This window comes from Nipponia nippon, unplaced genomic scaffold (genome assembly GCF_047370975.1).
Source record: "Nipponia nippon isolate SJK-2023a ecotype South Korea unplaced genomic scaffold, ASM4737097v1 scaffold_4, whole genome shotgun sequence".
NCBI classification, from domain to species: domain Eukaryota; kingdom Metazoa; phylum Chordata; class Aves; order Pelecaniformes; family Threskiornithidae; genus Nipponia; species Nipponia nippon.
The window spans coordinates 11,790,005-11,811,981 of NW_028262358.1; the positions used below are offsets into that span (position 1 = coordinate 11,790,005).

The following is a 21,977-nucleotide window of genomic DNA, read 5'->3' on the forward strand; positions in this document are numbered from 1 at the left end:
ATCACTTCTGGTCATGTTGACTAGAGTTTACTTTTTGGTCTCATATTAGAGCGGGACAGTTGGGAGCTTATTAGCTCAGAGGGGCAGCAGATTATTACAGGACATGATCAATAAATGGGACCATTTATTAAAGCTTTTTTCTGAGCATTTAAAATAAAGCTTTATTTTTATTTTATTGCAGCTGGCATATCCCGTATCTGTGCAAAAGTATGCAATCAAAATTAGAGTATACAAACTCATCTCCTTTCAGATTTTGTCACTTTCTAAAGCTTTTCTGGAAAGACTTCCATTTCCACTAGTCCACTGTGGATGCAAAAAAAAGTTACCATTTTGCACTCAAATATTTATGAAAATGAAAAGTAATGGGCAAAACAGATTGACACCTGAAGTAGAAAGAGCTTATTAAATATGAATTAGATACAGCTGCAACAAGTCCTTTGAGCAACGGAGAAATAAAAAGCAATATTCTGAGTAGAAAGAAACAATCTCATGGCATAGCCTGTTCCTGCTGCCCTCTGTATACAGAGAGTGTTTGCATGTTTGGAGGCAACAGCTTTTTGGTGAGGTACTTCGTATCTGCAAATTCTACTACAAAAGCTGAACATAGTCCCCACTGCTCTTTCAAACTTTTTTTTTTTTTGTTATATTTAGGCAGCTATAGCTGTCATTCAACTTGAATAAATATGAAATAACAGTAGCAGAGATAAGTAAAACCAAATCTTCCTCTGTACAGAAAGCAGGCTAGCAACAGTTGCATTGAAGCACAGCAGCAACATCAGGATTGCTCTCTGAAAACACCCCTTCAGTTTATATATGAAGTTGGTTTTAAATACGTATTGTATAAACAGAATCCCTCACAATTTTTTGTGTAGTCATCCTCAGAATGCTGCTGTGAACAAAGAATGACTATTTTCCTATTTTGCAAGAGGTAAAAGACAGAGCGATTCCCTCTGGGGAACTATTGAACTCCTCATCCCAGAACCTATGCTAGATCCTAAATATGCAAAATTTTTGGTCAAATCTGTATGAGGGGCCCAGTCCTGCACCTAAATTCACCAAGGAGGAATCCTTAGCTCAAGCAAAACCCAAATAACTTCAGGAATAATCTGTGGCCCATGTCGGGAAGAAACCCACATCCTTTGCAGATGAGCACTATTCTTCATTAATTCCATGCTATACAGCGTTCTCTGCTAAAGAAGAGAACCTTTGCTACCTTGCAAAAACAAGTTAAAAGAATTTGACACATGATTTAGGAGATGCCAGAAGTAAAAATACTGAGCACAATCTTAATTTTCTTCCCACTCTGTATCCTTTAGAAGAGAGCCTTGTCGTGGCTCCACCTTTTACTTTTACTGTCCGCTGATACTCAGCCCAGATCTGAGCTCTACCCAGTGGTGTTCAATGCTTTGGTTTATTTTCACTGTTCAATATGTAGGCCCATCAATATGTAGCACCATTCTTTACTCCACAATATTCAAATCTTGCTCTGTAGACAGAATTATTAATTTCTTCAAGGGCTTTTCTGCAGTGCTCATCACTATGGTATTTAAAGCACCTCAAAAGCATTAATCACATTCCCTTCTCACAACACCCCGTGGTGGTGTTATTACCCTGTTCTTCGGATGAGAACTGAGATGGAGAGATCCAGTTAAAAGGGTCTAACACTGGGTGCTCACTCTGGGAAGCCTATTACCTGCATTTTTTTCAGTGTGCTAAGCTTTATGCAGCCCTTTATGTGTCTCAAGCACATCTCCAATTGATTTCCCTGACAGACCTGGATGCTCAATACATCTGCAAATCAAACCTTCGCCTCAAATGGCAATCCGAAAAGGAAGGATACTCAATTAGTGACCCACTTGGAATAAGTTTGGTTCAAAAGACTTAGCAGTACTGATCAGGAACTCTGAGGCAAAGGCAGCATTACATTTAATTCTTTCAAGCACCTTAACTGTGACCTCATCCTTTTGCTCCTTGCAATCCCTGCTTCATTTGCTGCACACCTTCCAACTTCTGCAACCAAAAGGACAGAGGTCCTCTGGACAGTCTTCTACATCACCTCAATCCTCTGAGCTAAATGAGACACAATTGCTTTGAGAAAAATAGTATGTGATCACAAGACTGCATCATAATGGATATACACAAAGGAGGTTAATTAAAGTTGCCTGTGCATTTCTTAACTCCTAATTCCATTCTCTGTAATCACGCTGACTCCATAACCATAGCCATTTGAATTTACAGAGTAACGACAGCTGCAGTAAATTTCCATTCTTTATGTGGACCAGTCATTAAAGGAGAATAAGACGAACATTTTGCCACCAGCCTTCGCAGATATTTGCTGACAGCAGAATTACGCTGAGATTCAAGAATTATGGATTCTACTCCACGTTCTGCAAGGGAGGGCTCCCTGCTGGAAAGACCTTTTAGCCCTGTGACTCCTGAATATTTCCCACTTCTTGTGGTCCCCTCTAGCCTTCGACTTTGCCAGTTAGGTTGCACAGACCAGCTCCAGTCTCCTCGCCTTTCCAACATCTCATTCCAGCCAAGCTGCCGCTGCTAACAACCACCACTACAGGTTGATATTTTACAGCATCTGGTGGGAGCAGATATGTCCCTTCTAGCCCTGTGATATTCATCATGAGAAAAGGTAAGTTAAATAAAAATGAGTAAGCTAATAAAAAGGCTCTCCTGGTTAAAAGCTAAGTGATTACAGCTGCTATACCAGATTGGAAATGACAGAAGCATCTCGTAAAAGAGTCACTACATGCACACCTACATCAAGAAAGCAAGCAGAAAGGCTGAGCTGTTTATAAATCTACCATAGAGAAAGGGATCCACAAGGGGATCAGTAACTGTTCACAAAGCTCTTAAGCTACTTCTTCCAGTCTCCGAAAGGCTGCATCAATTTTAAGGACATATCTATGATCCTCCCAAACCATGAGCATGTTTTCAAGGAGTTTCTGATCAATGTGGTCTCTTCTTAGACTTCAAATACCTGCCTATGGGCTTACATACCTCCATACAAGCTGGCATGCATACAGCTTGCAGACTGAAGGCTTCTGAGAAGCACCAAATGAGCAGACCTAACAGTGAAAAAACTTCTCCCATGCTGCAAGTAGGGAAGAAATGGGAGAAAAGGGGCTAATATGATACAAATAGAGGAAGTAAGCAGAAAATCATGGGTCTAAATCAGGTGGGTTGAACAGGAATGGAAGATGATGGTGTGGAAGGCACAGAGGGAAGTTGTCCAAGGGAAGAAAGCGTAAATGAACGGGTGTTAAGAAAGAAAAGTTAAAAAGGAGAAGAAGGGGAGCTGAAATGGCCAGGGCAGACAGCTGAAAGTCTGACAGAGGGGAAAGAAGACACAAAGTAAAGAAGGGGAAGAGGATACAGCTTGGGATGCAATGAGAAATATGCGATTCAGAGGAAAATGGGATTGAGTTAACAGGTATATGAGCAAATTCAGTGCCTTAATCTTCTGCTCCCACAACTTCATCATTTTCTGAGTTAAAAAGAAAAAAAGTAAAGCAAGTGAGAATACTGACATGGGCCTAACCCCAGAGCACAAACATGAGAAGATGGAAGCACACTGCAGCAAGAAGAAAGACCCAAGAAAAAGGGGTAAACTGCCAAGAGAACAGACATGTCAAGGGAAAACAGCCAATACTTCATGAGAGGCCAGTTAGTGGTCAATAAGGAGACAACAGAGATTGGCGGGGGGAAGAAAAGCAAGCCCAGAGTACATGACTACCGAAAAAAATAACACAATATTGGTTCTACCAGAGGAAAGGTAAGGCTTAGGCTGAAGAAGGTCTAAAGTATTTGCTCTATGCTTAGAGGAGAATCAGGAACACTGTTTTTTTCAAAAAAGACTTTTACCAAAACAAATCAGGCGAGCACCTACCAAGTAACCCGTATTTATGACCATGGAATAGACTTGGAAATTTCCTCCCTTTTGTTGCCCTCAAGCAGCAATACAACCCCACGCACTGTATATTGTTCTCACTTGCTTACTAAGAAAACAGTGATTCATAGTTCTCATATGACAAATGCAAAGTGGTAACAGCAAAGCCTATGAGACAAGATTTTCACAAGTAACTAATGACTCTGCAGGCTTAGCTTAGCTGGGGTGACTGATTTTCAGAGCACATTCTGAAAGACTGGGCTGCTTAAAGCTCTTTCCATGAAGGTATCAAAAAAAGTGCAATTGCAAACTTCAAGAGTTACTTTTGAAAGCATTGACCCTGGACTCTGTCTTTCAAGTTTTCTTATTTAAAATTAGATCTTCCTATTTCAAACCATTTTCTTTTGAATCCCTCTCAATCCATCCCAAAAAAGAGCCTAGTCCAAGCCCCACTACTAAATGCTGATTCTCATTATCCTAACTCTTACTTGGATAACACACTACTACACATTACTGCACACTAACACATACAACACTGCTTTGAGTTAAGTTCTTATTATTAACCTTAATGACCAGAAAACACAGAATAGAAATAAGTCTGTAGTATTTTCTAATAATCAAATAAGCAATGACCTGTAGTAAACTGGCATAACTACATCAAATGGAAAGGTCTCCTCCCCAATGAGTATCAAATACATTAAAGAAAATCTGAAATCAATGTATTTTATCTTATATCTATATAGGTTGATGCATACCTACATCCCTGTGCTGGTTTTGGCTGGGATAGAGTTAATTTTCTTCATAGCAGCTAGTGTGAAGCTATGTTTTGGATTTATACTAAAAATAGTGTTGATAACACAGGGATGTTTTAGTTACTGCTGAGCAGTACTTACACAGAGTCAAGGCCTGTTCTGCTTCTCACCCCACCCCACCAGCGAGCAGGCTGGGGGTGCAAGAGAAGCTGGGAGGGGAGGCAGCTGGGACAGCTGACCCCAACTGACCAAAGGGATATCCCACACCGTATGACATCATGCTCCACATGTAAAGCTGGGGGAAGAAGGATGAAGCGGGGGACATTTGGCATGGTGGCGTTTTGTCTTCCCAAGTAACCATTACACGTGATGGAGCTCTGCTTTCCTGGAGATGGCTGAACACCTGCCTGCCGATGGCAAGTTGTGAATGAATTCCTAGTTTTGCTTTGCTTGCGTGCGTGGCTTTTGCTTTACCTATTAAACTGCCTTTATCTCAACCCATGAGTTTTCTCACTTTCACTTTTCCGATTCCCTTCCCACCAGGGGGGAGGGAGCGAGCAGCTGTGTGGTGCTTAGTTGCCGGCTGAGGTTAAACCACAACAGTCCTCATTCAGAACATACACATGTATGGCTATGTATATAACGTATGTATAACATATGTACATGTTATATACTGCTCTATATAATATATATTATCAACTTTATATAATATGTGAAATATGAACACTATACCAGCCTCCATTAAAGACACTCCCCTTTCACAATGCCCGCTTCCCACTGAAATGCATTAGGAGAATGCTGAGCTTGGCAAGTCAAGCACTCAAAAGTTAGAAAATGTCGAAACTACACTAGTTATACAACCTTGCATTGTTTCTCATTTCGTGTAGTCTTTAATTGCATAACTCAAACTTTTTTTTCCTACAGGATACTTGTCTTTTTGAGTGGCCATGACTGACAGTGTTCAGTGAATGAACAACTGTTCAATATCTCACTTTATCCTTATCATTCACTGCCTGCCCTACACCTTGTTTAAAATACACGACTTCAACTTTTCCCTAAACACAGAATTATTCATTGCTTCCAGAGCATTCCTGTGGCACTCTTCACTATCATATCTAAGAGTTTCCAAATTACATCTCCACAACATCATTCTGAGCTGAGGAGCTCTTGTTATTCTTAGGTTACGGTCAACTCAAGTCAAGAGTGCCCATTACCTGTTTGCTCAGAGCACCCAGGATTTCGGAGGGGCCAGGACCATTTGTTCACAGCATGGTTTTCCTCGACTTGGCTACAGCTGGGTGCATTCAAGCTTCCAGAAATCAGTCCCCAGGAATCCTGGGTTGGAAATCAGAAATCAAGGAATCTGCCACCTTGAGTATGTTGGGTTGAAGGTACCTTCCCAACATCGTAAAGAACTTCTGATGGAGGCAGGAAGAAACTTTGGCTCTGCAGAGCGGCCCTAAAAGACTGCCCTTCCCTTTCCTGGAGGCCTCCCATTCATTTTCAGCTTCTGTAACAAATGAAGTAAGGTCCCATGGGAAATCCGGCTGCCTGAACTATGCAATCCTGACTCTCACTCTGAAAACTCTGTCCCCATCTTCTATCCTTCAGCTGGTTTTCTTGGCCTAGACACAGTATTTTAGTCTTACTTCACATTGCCATCTACCTCCTTTCCACCTACCCAGGGCACCTCTCCTCTGCATGCCAGTGGGGTGGCTCCTTTTCCTCCTGTTTGGATTTCAGCAGCAGGAGTTTAAGTCTAAAAGAGAAAGTTTTGCTTTCCAATACTATGATCTGCATCAGAATGGTCTCCGATCCTTAGGGGAGCAACCGTAAAAGATGCTCTTGCTGTGCTGTGTCCATATAGACAATTTTTACTGACACTTGCCAACTTTTCTGAACTTCAAGGCTCTCCGACAAGATTGTGCTATTAACACAACTGTGATTGTTCTGAACAGATTTTTCAAGGGGATGGAAAGTTCTTCCCATAAGACATTGTTTAACATGGATAAAACAATGCTTTATCCAACCTAATACAGAGAAACAGTTGAAAAGTTGGGGTTTTTTAAGTAAAAAAAATATATATATATAAATACTACCCTGAGGCAGAGAGCTGATGGGGAAAATTTCAGCTCAAACAATGAAATACCAGCAAAGTTGTATAACCTTTGAAAATAGGAGCTTGTAATAAAAAATGTTGGGCAACTTTAATTACAGTTGTTCCTGCCTGAGTAGTTGCCTATAGTATCCCTCCTCTAATGCTATTTGCTTTATGAAAAAATAATTTAAAAAAATCCAAAGTGAAATTTATACTAAAACACACTTATCTAGGAGAAACTTAAACACAAAGTAGTAAAAAAATTGCTTAGATATCATTACACAAATAAGACTTGTCTGCATATATGAATATATTTTGAAGAAAAAAGAAGTGTCATTTTGGGGAGAGGAATTGTTAAGAAAAAAACGTACAGCATGAATCCAAGACAGTTAAGAGAATGAAATGAGACATGTAAATCACTGTCTTCATTTTTTGACTGTATGATCCCATTTATGTAAAAAGCAGAATCTGCCCCTCAGGACTGGGCTCTGAAAGATGTGAGTCAGTAAAGATTCAAGCCTTTCTCTGTATCAATATTTTGCAGTTACATTTACATTCTCAGTTGCCAGTACAGTCTCTAATGCTAATAGTTAGAATCACAAAACCCGCATTGCAAAGGTTTGCATAAAAATTAATTAGCTTTCATCTCCAGAGAGATCCTTCCAGGTCACCAGGGAGGACACTGGAGGTGCAACCATAGCTGCTTCAACACTGGAGCTCATTCCCCATTTCCACTTTCCCATCTCACCAGCATAATCAGCTTCAGTGATAAAAAGGAATTGTTCCATCAACTCTTTTACAAGACTGTCACAAGCACCTTCATTCACTGCAATAACACTTATGAAGCAGCAAGTAGCTGACATCACAGGCTCAGGGAACGTATTTACATTAACTGAAAAAAGAGAAGTAATCAAAAATAGCATAAATTACTTCACTATCATTTAACAAGTAACAAGTTAACAAGTTTTTCATGCCATTAGAAACTGTAGTGCCAATCAAAGAAGGTGCTTCCAGATCTCTGCTTCCAGTGAAGTCTAAGGCATCTTGCAGTTGTTCCTAACAGCAGGAGAAACAGTCTTTAAAAGTGAACTAAAGGGTACATGACACATCGGAGCAATTCAGTGTGGAAAAGAAATATTCTGCAAGGACATGCCCCTCTCAAAAGCATATGCACATACAATAAATTTTAACTATGTAAACTGCCATACTGGCCAATATTTCTTACATCATTCAGCTGCTTATTACGGGGTGGGATGATCGTATTGGTTAGCTGCTTATTCCCTGCCTTTAAAGCTGCATCTCTTCTTGCTTGCTCAAGCAGAACTCTTGCTCGTTCTTTAAGTTCTTCCTGTCTTGACAACATTCGTTGCTTAAAAATAAAGAAATATAATTAACAGTAAGGCAGCCTCAGGGTACTTATTGTTTATACAGTAGTTAATAGCCAGAAGCCTTCCTATATAATAAAGGTCAGGAGTCGCATGTATTACAGCTTCATGAGGTGACAGAGCATTCTATAGAAATGAAAAGCAAAGATGATCAAAATGCAAAATTAAAAAAAAGTCGTAGGCCTTTATAATGTAAATAAGAGTTCTCTCCCCTCCCCTTAAAACTTAATTTCTATCAACATTTAATGCCTTTAAACTGCAACTGTGGAAAAAAAATAATTGGCTTCATGGAAGCTATGTTAAATGTGCTATGTGTTTACATATTTACTTTAATATGTATGCAAATATAACGCTTCGTTGGCTACTCCTATGGGTATCGCTCATTTATAACTTAAATTGAACACAAAGAGGCCAGGTACAAGGCAAAAAACCTGCAAAAATATCTGCTTCTACTTCATTTATGAATATCCACAAGAAAGTCCCTTCTTCATACAGATGACTGATTATATGGCAGAGTAGAAATAACAGAAGGGGGGGCTTCTGCATAGGCAACACGAGCAGCTCCCATACATATATACTCCCAAGTGCTGACTTCTTAGTCAAGGTCAACTGTGAAGGCTCTGGGAAAATGCATCTCTAGGCCTTTACACGAGGCAGAGCTGGAACAGATGTTGCAGGTTGTGCTCCTGCAACAACCACACGGAAATTGAGGTGGTTGACTCTAACCATCGATTGAGCGTTCAAGGTTAAGACTGAGGCTCACATGTGAGATTTTATTACCATGTGCAAATGCACAGAAGATTAACAACAGAGAACCATCTTTAAAGCCATCTCTTCCATTTTCTTGGCCTATTACATCTTGCATATGAAAATCTTCGTAGAGAAGACATCCTGTCTCATTCTGCTCTATTATTCTGTATGGGCCAAATCGTTCCTTTCTCATCCAGTACACAAAGATTATGATGAAGAGAAACTTCATGAGACTTGACTAATTAAAGGAAAGAAATTAGCTGGCCATTGGAGTAATATTTGGCCACTATCACCCATCCATGGACTGCTTCTCTTGCAATGAAATGAATCTTTATGGCACTTACTTAGGAAAAAATGTAAAAATATTTGAAGCAACCCACACTACCAAAAGACTGGCTATATTCTTTCCTTATCAGAGCTAATAGCACAAAGCTGAACAAAGCCAAAACTCAAGAAAGCTCTTCACAGAGATAAAATTATAAGCATGCTTTGGCACTTTTGTAAACAGGGCTGATAAGGTTTTTTACATATTTTTGTGATGATACTATTTACTGATAATACGCAGCATTTATAGAATATTCAACTTTCATCCTCACAATAAATCTGCAAGGTAGGTGGGCATATTCTTTTTTATCTTGATAGACGGGGAAATGATATTGCAGTTAAGTAACGTGCTCGAGGCCACTCAATGAACAGCATAACTTAACATTCTGGAGTTTCTGCCTCACCATTGTGGGCTACGTTCACAAGGCCATGTGGTTTCTCAGATAAGATTTGGAAATATGTTTGGTATTTTTTAAGGTATTCTAAACTACGTTTTTTGAATTTGGACCAATGAATTGATAAGTCTTTTTCCAATTTGTGCTTCAGCATGCCATACTCAGAAGAAAGGTGGCAAAAGCCTTGAAAGCATCTTCTTTGAGCTGGTTGAGAATACATTACTTCCTTTAATTGGAGAGAGATTGGAAAGATTAACAGTAGGACAATTCCTATAAATGAATTTTTCATGTAACGGCTCTTTTCTAGCATCACCTACTTCTAGTCAAAGTATTTATTGCCCAACAATAAAAATACACCTCCCACCTTGCATTTATACTGAAGATATGGTGTAAATTACAAACATGGAGAAAGAACTTGAAGAGCATCTCCATCCTGACTCACAGGCATACAGAAAGTTTAAGTTTCTTACCTGGGCTGTTTTTGCAGTTTGATCTGCATGATTTAAAGCTGTTCTGGCGTCGCTGTCAGAATCAGATTCTGTTTGCCTTGGAGAAGCATGCGGTTTCTTTGCAAGATCCATATCCTTATTATAGGAGTATCCAAGCTTAGAAGTAGGAGATAAACTCGGTTTTGTGACAGGTGAACCAGGATCTGCTCTTGTGCTCTCTGTGGATCCTATACGTCCCAGCTTTTCTTGCTCTGAGAAACCAATGGTACTGTCTAAGCTCTGGTGTCTCTTCTTGTCGTTATCTTCACAAGCAACTGTGGGAGACACGTCCTCTTTTTGATCACTGACATGTGTCAAGTCACTCAAGTCTAAAGTGTCAGCTATCAGCAATTTCTTCCTTCCCAATGTTGGCTGCGTTTGCGTTGTATCTGTACTGGTACACTTTCCAACGTCTTCAGATGCTGAAGTCCTTCCAGAGCTCTGCTGGGATTTTTGTGGATCTGTGTCACTTCGAGTCCTGCGAGAAGAAGGGGAAGCTGTGCTTGGGCTTAAATGGTCATCGGGAGTCTGATGCTCGCTCTCAGATTCGCCAACACCACTGTCATTTACAAATACAGAGTCATCCTGAGAAGCGAAGTCTGCCAAAGCACTGTCCGGAGGATGCAGCTCGGGCTCCCGGTTCAGGTCATTCAGCTCTGCATAGAATTTTTCCTGGTCGACAGAACTGTTTGTGTCCGTTTCATAGTTACCCACTTTATATGTGCTTTTACTACTGTTCTCCTCTATTTGAACCACGTTCAATTCTTGGCCACAGAAATGCGCCCTTATTTGATAGAGATAGGTCATAACAGTCAGTTTGTCAGGTATCGCTAATAAAACCATGTCAGAAGGTTCCAGCAATCGCGATATTCCTAAACTGGCAAACCCATCATATGCCTTTAAAAACAGAAAAAATGGAAGATTACAATGTGGCAGTTTCTTACATATCATAACATTTGAAGAATGCAAGTGGAAGTTTCAGTCAAAATAAGCAAGCCTAAAGCATATCCAGTATTACCGTATGGGTTCAACTCTATTACTCATCATTCTTTTGGCTTCATTACAGTAGTATAGTAGTTACTGTTTTTTGTTGCACAATCCAATCTGAACTCATTGATTTTTCCCAATGGCTTCTAGATATCTCCCAGGGTATCTTCATAGCAATGCAAATCAAGAGAATATGACCAGTAAAGACACTCAAATTGCATTGTTTTAAATATTGTTAACATTCTGCCACACAATAATAAAATCCTTGGTTACTCACAATGATGCCACTTTCATGAGTAAAAAGATGTTCATGAAACTGCAACTTAAAAGCCCTTCTGTTTGCACTGAGAAAACCTACCAATATCTTAAATGGTTCTCACTCAAGTAGCAGGAAAACAAGCAAATAAAAAAGTGTAAGGACTTGGACCAGAAAAAAGCAAGTAAGGATGGCTTTTTAAGATAAGGAACAAAGATAGAAGAAACACAACACTAATCCATCTTGGGCTTTATCACTAGTGATCGACCTTCTCCCTTCTACTGGTCATATAATTGCAGTGATTTGTGTTGATGAAAACTATGTCCAGATAGCCAAAAAGAACATCACCACAGATTACCTGATACAAAACATAAATCATATTAATCCAGCAAACAAATGCTTTTTAAAAATGTTTGTTGATGCTAAATTTATATGAATAAGAGAGTGAAATTCATTCTTACTTCACTTTAATTTCTAAAAGCTAAACAGTTTGCAAGCCTCCCACTTTGTGAGGCCACATTGTCTTCTTTCTGCTAGCCCTTTAAGTGAGTGGGCTTGGTGCATCAGGTTTTTCTAGTTTTGAAGAATTGAAGCCGTTTCTCAATTTACAATTAATTATTACTCTCCTGGATTAACCCTGGAAGACAATATTGTGTTTCAAGGAAGCCTTTAAAAAGGCCTCCTGTTAGTGTAAATGCACCCAGTTAAAGGACTCGGACCTCTCCTCCCCCAGTAATTCTACAGCTCCTTTTCACCCTCTTCTGAAGGGGTCTAAAATGTTCACAGTTGTTCCCTCACTATTTTGAAGAAAAAAGGATGCTAAACCTAAGACATGGATGAGAACCTGTCCTTTCGCAAGGAAACAATAACACACATCGCTGGCTCCAACTCTACCCCAGTTTTACACTATTTCCTTAATTTATATAGTTTTAGAAGGGTGGAAGAAAGAAACAAAAGAGAAATCAATTAAGATTTTTTTATCCTCTTGGTTTTCATACATAAATGTTCAACAGTGAGTTAGAACGTGGGTCTGGCCTGGCCGGCTCCTGGCAGACCCGGTTATTTTACTTGCTCTGAGAAAAGGAGGCTCTCTCATTCCCATTACAATGTACTGGAGTCGTTCCCTACTTGAGGGTCAAATAGTTTTCATTTCAGCCACTTTTCAAACTCTGCTTCTGAGAGCTGAAATTTATCTGCCTGAAATTTTGTATGCTTCCCCTCATGCTCAGGTATAACTTGCCAAAGCATTTTTGGTGAAGTAATTTTTATAGCTCTGTAACAAATGATTCAGAGAGTTTATGTAGACATCAAAATTATCTGAATAATTTATTTTTAAGCCCTTCTGGCTCTCCCTGTGCAAAATGATTTGGCCTAAAATCATTGCTGGTCTTTGTGGGGTATCATTTCTTGGGAAGGTTTATTATGAGAGATTGTTACGCCATTTATAAAAGCAGAGCTGTGCTTAGATTTAGGAGTAGCAGTGGAAAACACGAATGTTATATTTGCTGATACAAAGCTCCAGATGGAGCAGAATAGCAGGAAAATGATGGGTGGGAGGGAATGGAATGAACTCGGATGGTAGAAGAGGGACAGCTGTCATTTACCTGGTCTTGCGACACAGAGCTGGAAGAGCCGGATCAGGCTGGATACAGAGGAGAGGGAGACAAGAGAGGTGGAACCGAACAGACATGAGGAGCACAGAGAAAGGAGAGTTAAAGGAGAGCAGTGCAGGGATTTGGGTGGGCAACCTAAGCCATGGCAGGTACCGGGAATGATGAATGCTCATATGCCAGCAGAAAACAGGCTGGGTATGAAAGCGTAACAAGTCAGCTATGTTGTCCTGTGGACCAAAGGTAACACCAGGATTTGTTCTTTGATTAAGTGGGTCAGTGCTGATTCAGTAGCATAAATAACCTGTTACCCCACACTGAAGGTAGTGGGAGTTACCATCTGAAGAATGAAAGGATCTAAGGATGGGCTTAGCAGTTCATGGCAGCCAAAGTCCATAGACATGACTTGACCTGAACTCTTTTATACTCTTAATTTCTTATTTATATGCTAATAAAACTAAATCCTAGGAATATCTCCCAGGGTCTGTAAAATGAAGGTGGGGACAGTGTTTCAGAATTGTTAGGAAAGGCACTTGCTTAGAATGGGTAATGCTACAGCAGCAGGATTGAATTTGGACTGATGGATATTCCTAAGACAGCTGCAATCACTTTTTACTACTTGGGACTAAACATAATAGTTTTCCACTGCTGCCAGACACTTATTTCCTATCCCCTCTCCTTCTCATTCCGGACAATACACATACTTGCTTCTGTGCTTTTAAGGCGCACTAGATATCTAGATTGGCACACAAATGTTTTATGGGAATTAGTTCTACAAATAGCAATCATATGTTCTGTACATGTCCATGTAGCAGTGTGTGATGGGTTCTCCTTCACCGTTAGAAAAGCTGGGAGCTTCTTGATATTGCAGTATATTTATAAATGCCTAGTGTTTCTAACTAGTTTGTAACTAGCTTGTAACATGGTATTAGAGTAAATTTTCCAAGTCAAATTACTTTTTGTTAAACAGAGGCATAACTAAGCCTTGATTTTGCAAATGTTTATATGCATGTTTAACTATGTTCCTTCATGATCCTACCAAGGTCAACAAGCAACTCCTACACGCACAGTTAAATATGTACTTAGGATTTCACAGAATCAAATAGTAGAAGCGAGCATGAACGCCTGTTATAGAAATATGGCTGCCAGCTTAAAGGTAAGGAATTTTTTCCATTTTGACTCAATGCTATCCTTGTAATTCTAAATTCTTCTATTTAAATGTATATTTTAAAAGGATTCCTTCCTTGCAAAATGGAATATTTTGTCAAGACAATCATCCCAGTTAAAATGTATTGAGGAGTTAGTAGAAACGGTCAAAAACTGGGAAAAAAAGCCAAAAAAAAAAAGGCATCACAAAAATTGAAAGTGCCAATCGAACATCCAGAAGATACATTACTACTTCCACACAATAATCCCTCAAATGAAACAAGCTTCTCTAAACAATAAAGTAATTAAAAACAGAAGTTCATTAGTAGAACCATACTGTTGTGCCCTTCCACTTCTCGCCCTCTCATCTCCTCCAAGCTCCAGCCAAGTGTAGTTTAGTAGCTTACATTTTTAAAGTGCAGGACATGTTATTAGCAATATGAAAAACTTCTATTCTTGATAAGGGACTATACTGCCAGTATGCTGTAATTTTAACACATTTTTCATTATTATTTACTAATAATCAAATGGACGTAGCCAATAAAATTAGTTGGTTAACGTTATTGGGAAGGCAATACGGATAGTTAGATATGTATGACATTTAAGTAGAACCACAACTCTTTGGATGAGCTGGGAAGGTATCCCTGCGATGTGTTTAATTTTCTCAAAGATAACCCTGGTTTCTCTTTTGTTCCACACAGAAATTCAAATTTGCAATGAGCACAACGCACCAAAAATATATCTGAATCCTGACCAATGCTAATGTAATCTGGAGTAGTTGTTTGGGTTTTTTCTTTGGTTTTTTGGGGTTTTTTTTTTAGAGATATAATTATATTGTAGAAAATTACAATATGTACACACACACACACGTATGTATATTCAGGACACTAAACCTATTTAGCTATCTCCTGATGAAGTTTTTTCTTTTTTAATTTACTGACAAGCTGATTGACAGACATCAATTGGGATCCATCAGCACAAGCACCACAGGCAGTATTCCAACCATTTCCCAACTATGTAACACACTGACATATTGGCCAAGATCAGATGTCACAGGTAAATACCTTTTTTTATTCAGCATCAGTGGCAGCACCAATTTGGCAAATGACTAGTGCGCGTTATAAAGAAACTCCGATGATGTGCTTTTTGTAACAGTGCATTTCAATGTGTCATTATACACAGTAATTGCACTGAAATAGTTGTCTCAAGATTTCTTCTTTTTTTATTAAAATACAAACAAGGTCACGCACTTCTAAAAGATATACTCTTATGGTTAACCTTTAATCTATGGTCCCAGTCTTACCTCCTTTCCGGACTGGGGGGGGATGTGGGGGGGGCGTTGGGGTAAGAGATGCTTCAGACAAAGAAAATTGTCCTATTCATCCATAGATGTTATTTTAATTGGTTAGGAGGAATCATTGTCAAATGTGTTACATATCTGCATGGAATTTATAGGCAGCCATTGTTGCCAGTGCTGCATTCACTCCAACCAAGGGCACACGGGGTTATCAGGCAGAACTGTGTGAGACCAGGAAATAAATCTGCAGGAAGCAACTGAGATACTCAATGTAGCTGTCAGGCGAAGGCTTGCAAAGTGATGAAAGAAAAAAACTGCACAATAACAACAATCATTACTTCTTCAATCCTGGGAACTATATCCTGTTAGAAAGATGGGCTAAAAAGTTCACCATTTGCCATCACAGTTTCATAAAGAAAAGATGACTGATCGTACCGCTAACATTTTTAATTAATAATCTATTTTTTCTTTTTTATAATCCGTCTTAATTAGCTCAGACGCTCAACAAAACTTGAAGTACAAAAACATATGGTCACAGAAAACACTGTGATGTCACGGCTAATCCACTTAGGTCATCGTAAGACTCCATATTATTATGAAAAAGATATCATTGGCCAAATCATTCATTAGATAACAGCAGCTCAGAGATATTTCATCATTTAAAATACTTAAGTACTATTTTAATGACAAGTAACTCTCTGGCTAACATGTAAGTGTGGAAGAACATTAAAATATAATCACCCTAAATACAAACTAATTTTAATAAAGTGCTTTCAGAAATTCCACATATCTACAATCTAATACTCTTTAGCTATATTTGCTATATAATATTGAACCTAATTAATTTATCCAAAGTATATTTTTATACCTTCATCCCAATTCAATGTAGTGTTTTTAAAGCGGTATAAAAATAAAATCACAGCATTGAGAAGACAACTTAAAAACAATTTTCAGAGATCTTCAGGAACAATTTTATTATCAGTGACTCACATGAAAATTATAATTTCTAAACACGTCTCTAGGGCTCGGCCAAAGTTTGCAACATGTCTAAAATACTGAGCAGAAATAAAAAGTCTTCTGATGATTCCCAAACTGAGTTCCTGTATCTTCCAGAGAAACTTTTTATGTCTTTGCATCATAAAGGTACAAAGAGTGGTTTAAAACAGCTGCTCAGCACAACGCTATGAACTATTTTGCTAAAATTTTGTTTATTTCCAAAGTATTGACTCAACACTTTTTATCTTAAACTTTCCATGTTGCATCCGCTACTTCACTCAGCTGCGCAGTGTAAAAGTAGGTGTAAAATTTCATCTTTAAAAATATAAAAATCACCATCAAAGCAACATCGACTGTGACGATGCACAGAGCCCCGTTAAAGCAACAGAAAGAGAAGTCTTGCATACGACAAACCAAAAGCAGTTACGCTTTTCATTTCTTTTAATTATGTGGCTGGTTGGAAAAATGAGAGGAGTGATCACAGAAGGCTGGCCAGCCCTTTCCTCTGCTTTCACAGTTAATGTAGGCCATACAAATATTAAAGTCTAATGCCAGCCTTGCACTTGTTGTGAATCTTAAAGACCATGATAAACTAGAGTCAATAATGCATCCGATTTGAACCGCGGGAGGTTGAATACCTTCTGTGAGCCGCAGTTATGACCTTACAAAACAACCACACTTTCCCAAAATTAATAAAAACCTGCAGTGAAGCCAAAATTGAAGCTATGTCCTTTTTTTCCTGGCAGTTCTTACCTTTTTGTTGTTCTCTTTAATATCTTGAGGATTCAGGAACTTGTAGTCACTGAGGGGGAAAATGGCACAGTGGGTATGTACAGTATTTGATAAAAGCAGCACTTTTAAAACAAACTGAATCTAAAAATTTGACATACAATAATATCATACAGTAACTAGCAATTTCACAGCAATTCAATCAACAAAACTAATAGTGTGGAAAATTAAAGGAATAAATAAATAAATAAATAAACACCGATTACATGTTTCATTGCCTGAAGCTTTCCATCTAAAAAAGAAGTTAAGGCAGGGACTAGAGGCCAGCCTTGACAACCAAATTTACCAGGAGGTAATCCGTCCTTGTCAGTATACAAAGAGCTACAGGCTTATTCCTCTCATCTCATTTCAACACCGGCACAATTTTCATAATCATCTTGAAGTCAGTTCTTCTTTGTATAAGATTAAGAAGAAGAAAAACAAATGACAGAGAGGGGAGAAACAATTGTTTATGCAACAAGGGAGAGCAAAGAGGTCATAAAGTTTGAGCATTAATAAGTCTCTTTTCTTAGAAAGGATGGTTCCCTGCTTAAAAAAAAAGGCTGAAAACAGTTCAACACCTGAAACAAACAGGGATTTGATTTTTACATAAACTTACACATTGCATATTTCTAGGAGGGTTAGCTTACACAGACAGAGAGCATACAACTTACATTAGGTCTGGTCTAAAGTGATGTAATATTGCACAAAAGGATAAACCGTTTCTCCACGATGTAGTAAAATTGGTGATTTTCACTCCCCTATAGTTTTTTGTAACTTCTTTGCACCACACAAGCAGTGACTGACTAGCATTTGGCTTTCTCCCCAAAACAGGACTTGGTATTGGGCTTGGCTGCAAAAAAAAAAAAAAAAAAAAGAAAAGAAAAAAGAGAAGAAGATAAAAGAATTTAATGGAAGATGAGAATTAACATTAATTGACCTAACTAGATGATCTGTATCCTTTGATGTGAGTTTAGGTTCTTCACAGCTGTCAGTTTACAATGACTGTAACTTGCAAAAGACACAAATCGCAAGTTATTATCTCCAGTTGTAGCCCTTGGCACTTCTCTCCAAAGGATGCAGATATACAGGATTCCAGATCTACATAGGAGAACAGGCCAAGAATTGTACCAGTGGAAACACTGTGCTGAAATACTTAAAGCATAGTCCTGCACAGCCCGTGATACACACACCCTCGAAAAGATTTCCCAAAATGCGGCCATGGAAAAGCATCCCCACAAGCCCTTTTGCTTTTAATGAAGATAACACTGCAACTGGATCAAAAGCCAGGCATAGCAGGGGCAGAGTTTACCACGAGTTGCGATCTACCATTGCGGCGTGGGGATCAAAGTCGCTGTATCTGCGACATGATTAATGCATTCCTCTCATATAGGCTCCAGCATAAAGTTTTCGGCCACACTCCTCCTGTTTAAGCACATGATTGCATAAAGGTAATTACGGCACAGTGTTTCTAAGCAGCCACTTCCAACCATACCCAAAGAGCTGCTTCTTCCAGGCTTTAGTTTTTCTACGTGAAGAGGGAATTTCGGCAGTAAATAGTTATCAGAGGGTGGTTTCTAACAAGTATCATTAGCTAATAACGACCATTTCCCAAAAGGGTACTTTGGCACTTTTAGTAACATTTTTGTTAGCACGAACCAAGAATTAAAATGGAATAAAATATTTCAGGCATTTGGCGTTTGTCAGACTGTCCGCTGTTTCTCAAATTCAGCGGAGAACATACTGATTGCAGCTGATATTTTCACGAAATACACACTCATTTCATCAGAAAAATATCATCACTTTAAAAACTTCTTAGATGTAATTAAACAGACAGAATCTGACTGACATAAATCCAAAGTCTGAATTATAGGGGAAGAACTGAGCCCACTTATTTTTCCAATGTAATACAATTAAAAGCATACATACACAACAAACATGCTGTTTATGCACCTTATAGCTAGAGAGTTCCCAAATTAAGATAAAAAATGAGCAAGTAATTTACTACATCACAGCCCCTTAAGTTTAACAAGTAAATCCTTTTGGCCATATTACCTACTTGTGAAAGACCAACGATGCCCCCACTTGACTAAACTATGTCAGTGCTAAGCAATTAGCTGCTAGCTACCAACTGATTTATGTTTTCACTGCTTCTGGGGAAGAAAATGTATAGAACCAGGAAAGTAATTTTTCATTTACCGTGATAGTCAGCCCTAGAAAGTTGTTTTATAAACACACCTACCTCATCATCAGATAGAAGCACTGCCAACTCATTTAGAAAGTGCAATATGTATACCATGCTGAGATTTTTTTAAATACTGGATCATATGTACAAAATAACTTGTTAAAAAGTGTTTTTTCTTTTTAATCCTGTCAACGATTCAAATCAGCATGAACAAATCCGTAAATGATGAGACAAATATCTCTAAATACACTGAATTAACATCTTAACAGGGATATACAAAAGAGGGAAGAAAAAGCAGCAATAAATGATAAAACTTTCTGCACCATGCATCAGATTTTAATCAGAGAAACAAATATTGCTTAGGAGCTGCCAGACAGTTACTCCAGATTCAGGGTGATGTAACTAAGATCAGGTTTTTCTCCTGTTTTTTTACAACTTGAAGCAAAAACCAGTAACTAACCACTGACCCCAAATTTAAGGTACTACCTTAATTAAAATATATTTGCTATCTAAATTATTTATATGGAAATAACACTGCTGAGAGAAAATAACTAAAATAGCACTATCAAGATATGGAAAAATGATATTGTAACAGATTTTTAAAGCAAAGAGCTATTTCTTCAAACCACAGAGCACTACTTACCAGATATATTAAATGTCAACTATAAAGTCTTAATACTTGTTGCTGAAACTCTCTACAGAAATGTTACATGTTCCAGTCACCACCTAAATACTTTCTGGTTAACTCTGAAATGGCCTTAGGCAATATTACCATTCAAATGCCTTAATTACACATCTAACAAACTGAAGATGTAACTGATTTTAAAGCTAGGTTTTACAAAAGGACATCCAAAGCCATTAAATCAGTAAATTTAGCAGAATTTTGCATTTTATTTACAAATTATTGATTTTTAAAATCCAGATTACAATTCCTTGAAAATCTATGCTTAAGTTGGAGCTTTTTTCCCATCTTTGTCCTTCCATTTACTTTAGATTTTCTAAAAGTATTTTATCCAGAATATGCAAGATTTAGGATGTGCATACTGTAGTTACACAGTTTTCTCTTCTCTAGCTGATAAAGCAGAAATTATATATGGCTTTCTTTCCAGACTCAGTAGTCCAAGTTTTCTGGATAAAGGTGAAGTTAATATTATGATAATGTTATGCTCTTATTCACTACCTGAGTCAAAGCTTTTATTAATCCATGATAAAAGCATTTGACTCAAGACACACTGGTGATATATGAGTAATGGCAGAAGTGCGCATGGGCACTTGACATCCCTTCAGAAGGGTTAACAAATGTTAATTTTGAATTTTTTTGTGAAGCATCATTATGAAAAACATTTTCTTTCGATACCTGTAGGTTATACATATTAGTTACAGGTTGAGTGCAAACACAATTACTACCAAATGTGTATTTCTAGCATACATTTGCTTTATAAGATTGGTAGGAACTCATCAAATGAAATGAAAATTTAGTTAGCTTTTTCTTACGTAATTCTTTTAAGCACTGACTACACAATTCTTCTAAACCACACAGCGGTCGTGACTTGGCTTTTTGAGTTCAAAAGCCAAAGTCCCTGAAAACTCATTTGGAAATGCCACTAAAAAGCATGAGATATCCACAACAGATTGCCAGGTCTGCTCACTGATCAACAGGTTACTGAATCTAATGCAACTGATTTTTATCCAGCTGTGGATTAACTGCACGGCAAGTGCAGAGGTTCCAGAGCTGGTCCCTCACATGCTAGCTCACATCTAGATGCAGCATCACGTGGGTGGATTTATCAGCTGGAGTCAGCACTAGCTTCAGGATATCTTTGTTTCACAGTCAACAGAAGCACTGAAGTCTCTTTACTTTATTCTTCTTGTACATGTTCTGGAAGCTTAATTAATATGTTTTATAGTGTATGCATTTTTCCTCTTGGGAGATTATCCCATCAGACCATTACTCTACGTTAACAAGAGGACAATAGCTTTAAATATTAGGCTGCATCCCTACATTTCAAAATATTTAAATAACTGTTTTGCTGCTCTCAGGAACGCAGCACCAGGTGCACCAGGTGCAAAGTGAGGGTTCAGCTGCATCTCTGACACACATAGGCCAACGCTGAGGAGAAGAAAATCAAGATGGGAACTGGTGATGGGAACATGAGGCTACGAACCAAGCCTTCGTACGAGATGCGGGGAGCAGCCAGAATGAAGATCGTAGGGGCTCAGTCTGAACAACTCTCAAGAGCTTGTTGACAGGTTGCATGGGGGTAGAGGAGTCTAAAGAGAGCAAGAGGCAGTGTTGAAGGCTGGAAGAGAAAGATGCCGAGAGGAGTAAGGAAAAAAAGTACATAACAGCTGCGGGAATCTGGGTGGAAGACTTACGTGGTTTGAGTTTTATACTAATGAACACAGCTCCCCAAAGAGGAAAGGAGTTGAGAGAACAACCCAGGAATGGTAATTAACTGCAGGAGGAGAGGAAGCTGAGATTGAGATAGGGCTGAAAGTCAGAAAAGGGAAGACCTAGAAACAATGAACAAACAAGTTCTGCTCCTCAAGAAGCAAGTACAGGCAACGGTCTCTTACTTATTTGACTGAGCAAAATAAAAGGGATTTTCCCTTACCCCTATCAAAACTACAATGCTGTC

General features: G+C 38.6%; 1 protein-coding gene across 15 annotated transcripts in view; it reads right to left on the reverse strand.

Moving 5' to 3' along the window:
• EHBP1 (EH domain binding protein 1) overlaps window positions 1–21,977 on the reverse strand; it is a 227,228-nt gene that overhangs the window by 65,139 nt on the left and 140,112 nt on the right. For all 15 annotated transcript variants that reach the window (XM_087775733.1, XM_087775727.1, XM_087775730.1 and 12 more), the window contains 4 exons: window positions 17,828–18,006; window positions 17,139–17,187; window positions 10,076–10,990; window positions 7,977–8,120 (listed from right to left, as the gene is read on the reverse strand). In XM_087775733.1, coding sequence (XP_087631859.1) covers window positions 7,977–8,120; window positions 10,076–10,990; window positions 17,139–17,187; window positions 17,828–18,006 — 1,287 coding nt within the window. The remainder of the gene's footprint in view (window positions 1–7,976; window positions 8,121–10,075; window positions 10,991–17,138; window positions 17,188–17,827; window positions 18,007–21,977) is intronic.